Raw genomic sequence first — 3,618 nt, forward strand, 5'->3', positions numbered from 1 at the left:
ATTGTAGGCCATATTTCACAAAGTAATTGCTCTGTAAGTCATTAACATGATATTTGTTCAATGCTCGAAAAATTGTACTTGTATAATCGACACTGGTGACCTGTAGCCATGACTACATTTGCAGAACTGAAACTAGTTGGGTAGTTGTAAAAGTGGCACCACCATGAACGTCATGAGTGTAGTTGCCGGCTTGGCAAATCTTACCAGTCTATCACACTAGTGTCCCTTTCACTACACTAGTTCACTTCTTAGAAACATCAATAAATGAGTTGTTGGCTGTGAAATCATGTTTGTCACTTCCAGTCTTGTTACAACGTTTATGGCGTCTATCTTGTTTCTTTTACCCATCTTGTTTTTTTTCGCCCTATCTCATTATTTTTGCAGTATGCAGAGGATGTCATCCATAAAATTTGCTTGTGTCCTAAAATAGCAAAGCTAAAGATAACCACGTTTTAAGATTTCGCGCACCTTGTTCGGCTCCGGGTTCCACTGTTCCCACATGAAGCTGTGCAGGCGCTCCAGGTGCTCCAGTTGTGCCACTGGCAGTTTCTGGGACAACATCCCCCGTTACATGACTTGCTCTCCGTGGTGCCTCCAACACATGCTCTTCCAGCACAAGATGCTGACACAGCAATGCTCCTGGAGTACATTGGTATGAGCAGTACATTCAACTATGTGCAGACGGCAGACATATCAATGCGTTGCCATTACCACTTTCATTGAGGTTCTCAAGAGAATGCAGTAACAGCCTGCGCGTATGAAATACCGAACTAAAAAACTAACGTAGAAATAACGATAAAAAATGGTAATAGAGCAAAGTGATGTAACCTTGTTCGTGTCTGGGTTCCGGAACCACAGCTTGCCGAACAGGAGCTCCAGGAACCCCAGGAACTCCACTGGCAGTTCACAGGACAGCACTGCCTGTTACAGGCTTGCACCTGGCTGCTGGAACCACTGCATCCACTTCCACCGCAATATTCAGATGTCCTACCCCTGCGTATATAAAGATGCAATGTCCTCGTGGATTCAGTATAATCATAGACAGTGACAGTACATGAACCATAGCAAAGACCACATCTGATACTCAGTGTTTCTCTTATGTGTTTAAAGATATAACGTTAAGAAAACATTATGGTGTGTTTAACGTTATGACCCAAAGTGTCCACCTTGAATTGTCGTCATAGTACGATTTTGGTCAAACTTGGTAATCAGGATATCCCCGTTGATACCCTCGTCATTTACCTTGTTCTAGACTGGGTTCCACTACTCCCACAGGTTGCCGTACAGGCGCTCCAAGAGCTCCAGTTGTGCCACTGGCAGTTTTGAGGGCAGCAACCTCTGTTACAGGCTTCCACCTGGCTGCTGTCTCCACTGCATTGGCTACCGCCGCAATATTCTGTTGTGTTACCCCTATAGTTTTTAGGTGAGACACAATAATTGGTCAGGTATGTCTAGCATGCCGTTTGCTTGTCATGCCAATATTCCACAAAGCAATTGCTCTGTGAATCATTAACGTTATATTTGCTGTTCAATGCTCGGTTGATGCAACTGTAGACAGGAAGAAAACAGTGGGTTAAGGTAAAGCGTCAAGCTTGAATTGTAGAAATATCTTTTAGACTGATAGCAAAGATAACCATGTTTAAGATTCTATGCACCTTGTTCGACTCCGAGTTCCACTGTTCCCACATGAAGCTGTGCAGGCGCTCCAAGTGCTCCAGTTGTGCCACTGGCAGTTTCTAGGACAGCATCCCCCGTTACATGACTTGCTCTCCGTGGTGCCTCCAACACATGCTCTTCCTGCACAAGATGCTGGCACAGCAATGCTCCTGGATCACAGCAAGAGCGATACAGTCAAGTATAAGAAGTAAAGTCTGCATGGGGGGATGTCGGCAACGCTTAACGGTAAATTTAAGAGTACAGGTAACGCTTAAGTGTAACCCTCAACTATGTGCTGACAAAATTCATTCAATTGCGTTTGTCATGCCACTGACATTGACGTGTCATTTTCCTATCCAGATGATGCAGAAACAGACCACCAGACAGCTGACGTAAGAAATACACAATGTGCTACAGTGTTTTTTACTAAGGTCCGTGCACCATAACACCAAATCAAAATCCTGATGTCAACATCTTACTCTTTGTGGTGACATATAGACGACGTAAGCAGACACATTTTGGGGGCTCTCCTCCGGGGTGTGTGGGAAAGATACGATTAAGCTAATAATAAGAACTGCCCCGCTCGAGAGAAAACTTTCAAATTGATCCGGGTTTGACGACACTTAAGTCACCTTGTCCGTCCTTGATGAGAGGCAATTTTAGTCATATTGTCGGTAGTAGTTAATTATATCTTTTTTTAGATGTGTATCTGTCAACGGGTGTATCTGTATATGTTTGTATTATGTAACAATAGGCATTCGTGACTGAGAAAAAAATAGATAAATGATGTTACCTTGTTCGTGTCTGTGTTCCGGAACCACAGCTTGCCGAACAGGAGCTCCAGGAACCCCAGGAACTCCACTGGCAGTTCACAGGACAGCACTGCCTGTTACAGGCTTGCGCCTCGCTGCTGGAACCACTGCATCCCCTGCCTCCACATTGTTCCGACGTCCTGCCCCTGTGTATTTGTAGATACATTGCCATCATATATTCGGTATAGTGATAGACAGTGACAGTACATGAACCATACCAAAGACCATATCTTATACTGATTCCCTCATGTGGTTCCTGAATATAACGATAAGAAAACATTGTGGTAAAGTATAGGGTACCGACACAGAAAATTCAGGTCCGCGTACGGTCCAGGTCCAGAGGTACAGGAAACTTAGATCAAGTTTGATTGTAGAAACTTGGTAAATAAAATTACGATTAACTCTCCTATACTTCGCTCTTGTTGTTTCCTTGGACCAATAAGCCCAAGCCGTCGTGCCGTAGTAATCTGTTCATTTTCTAATCGGTCCAACATACGGTAAATTGAATTTTTTCAAGTCCGTTTTTTTTCCCGGACCGTTCCAACAAGAAAACAGTTTTGGACCGATACCCACCCCTAATATGGTATGTAACGTTATGATCCTTTGTGCCCTCGTTGAATCGTCGTCAGAGTAAAAGTTTCTTAAAACATGATTATCAGGAAATCCCCGTTGATACCCTCGACATTTACCTCGATCGGGACCGGGTTCCACTACTGCCACAGGTTGCCGTACAGGCGCTCCAAGAACTCCAGCTGTGCCACTGGCAGTTTCGCGGACAGCACCTCCTGTTACAGGCCTGGATCTGACTGCTGGGTCCAGTGCAAGCACGTCCATTACACCATGCTGACACGGAGATGCCCCTAGATGATAAGAGTGTCATTGTTTTTTTGTTTTTTTTAAATTAAAAACAACAACAACAACAATGGTACATTTGTCAACCACTAAGACTAGTGTTTGTACAGTCGAGTACTATTGCACATGGAGGGATAACATATACTGGTGTGTCTAGACGAATTACATATGTAACTTAACGTGCAGTACATAGGCAGTGGAACAGTCAGGAAAGACAAATACATGTAGTACATTTGTCAAAATACTGGGAAACCTTAAGGAATATGTACAGTCTGTTACTACACTATGATCAAACATG

The 3,618-nt window shown here is 43.7% G+C and overlaps 1 protein-coding gene across 1 annotated transcript in view; it reads right to left on the reverse strand.

The window, feature by feature from the left end:
• Positions 1–3,348, reverse strand: part of LOC118426202 (hemicentin-1-like) — a 3,973-nt gene extending 625 nt beyond the window's left edge. The window contains exons 1-6 of the mRNA XM_035835466.1: positions 3,158–3,348; positions 2,450–2,614; positions 1,656–1,826; positions 1,243–1,410; positions 829–993; positions 469–639 (exon numbers count right to left, since the gene is read on the reverse strand). Coding sequence (XP_035691359.1) covers positions 469–639; positions 829–993; positions 1,243–1,410; positions 1,656–1,826; positions 2,450–2,614; positions 3,158–3,348 — 1,031 coding nt within the window. The remainder of the gene's footprint in view (positions 1–468; positions 640–828; positions 994–1,242; positions 1,411–1,655; positions 1,827–2,449; positions 2,615–3,157) is intronic.
• Positions 3,349–3,618: the final 270 nt, after the last annotated feature.

The sequence above is a fragment of the Branchiostoma floridae genome, chromosome 11 (genome assembly GCF_000003815.2).
Source record: "Branchiostoma floridae strain S238N-H82 chromosome 11, Bfl_VNyyK, whole genome shotgun sequence".
NCBI lineage: Eukaryota > Metazoa > Chordata > Leptocardii > Amphioxiformes > Branchiostomatidae > Branchiostoma > Branchiostoma floridae.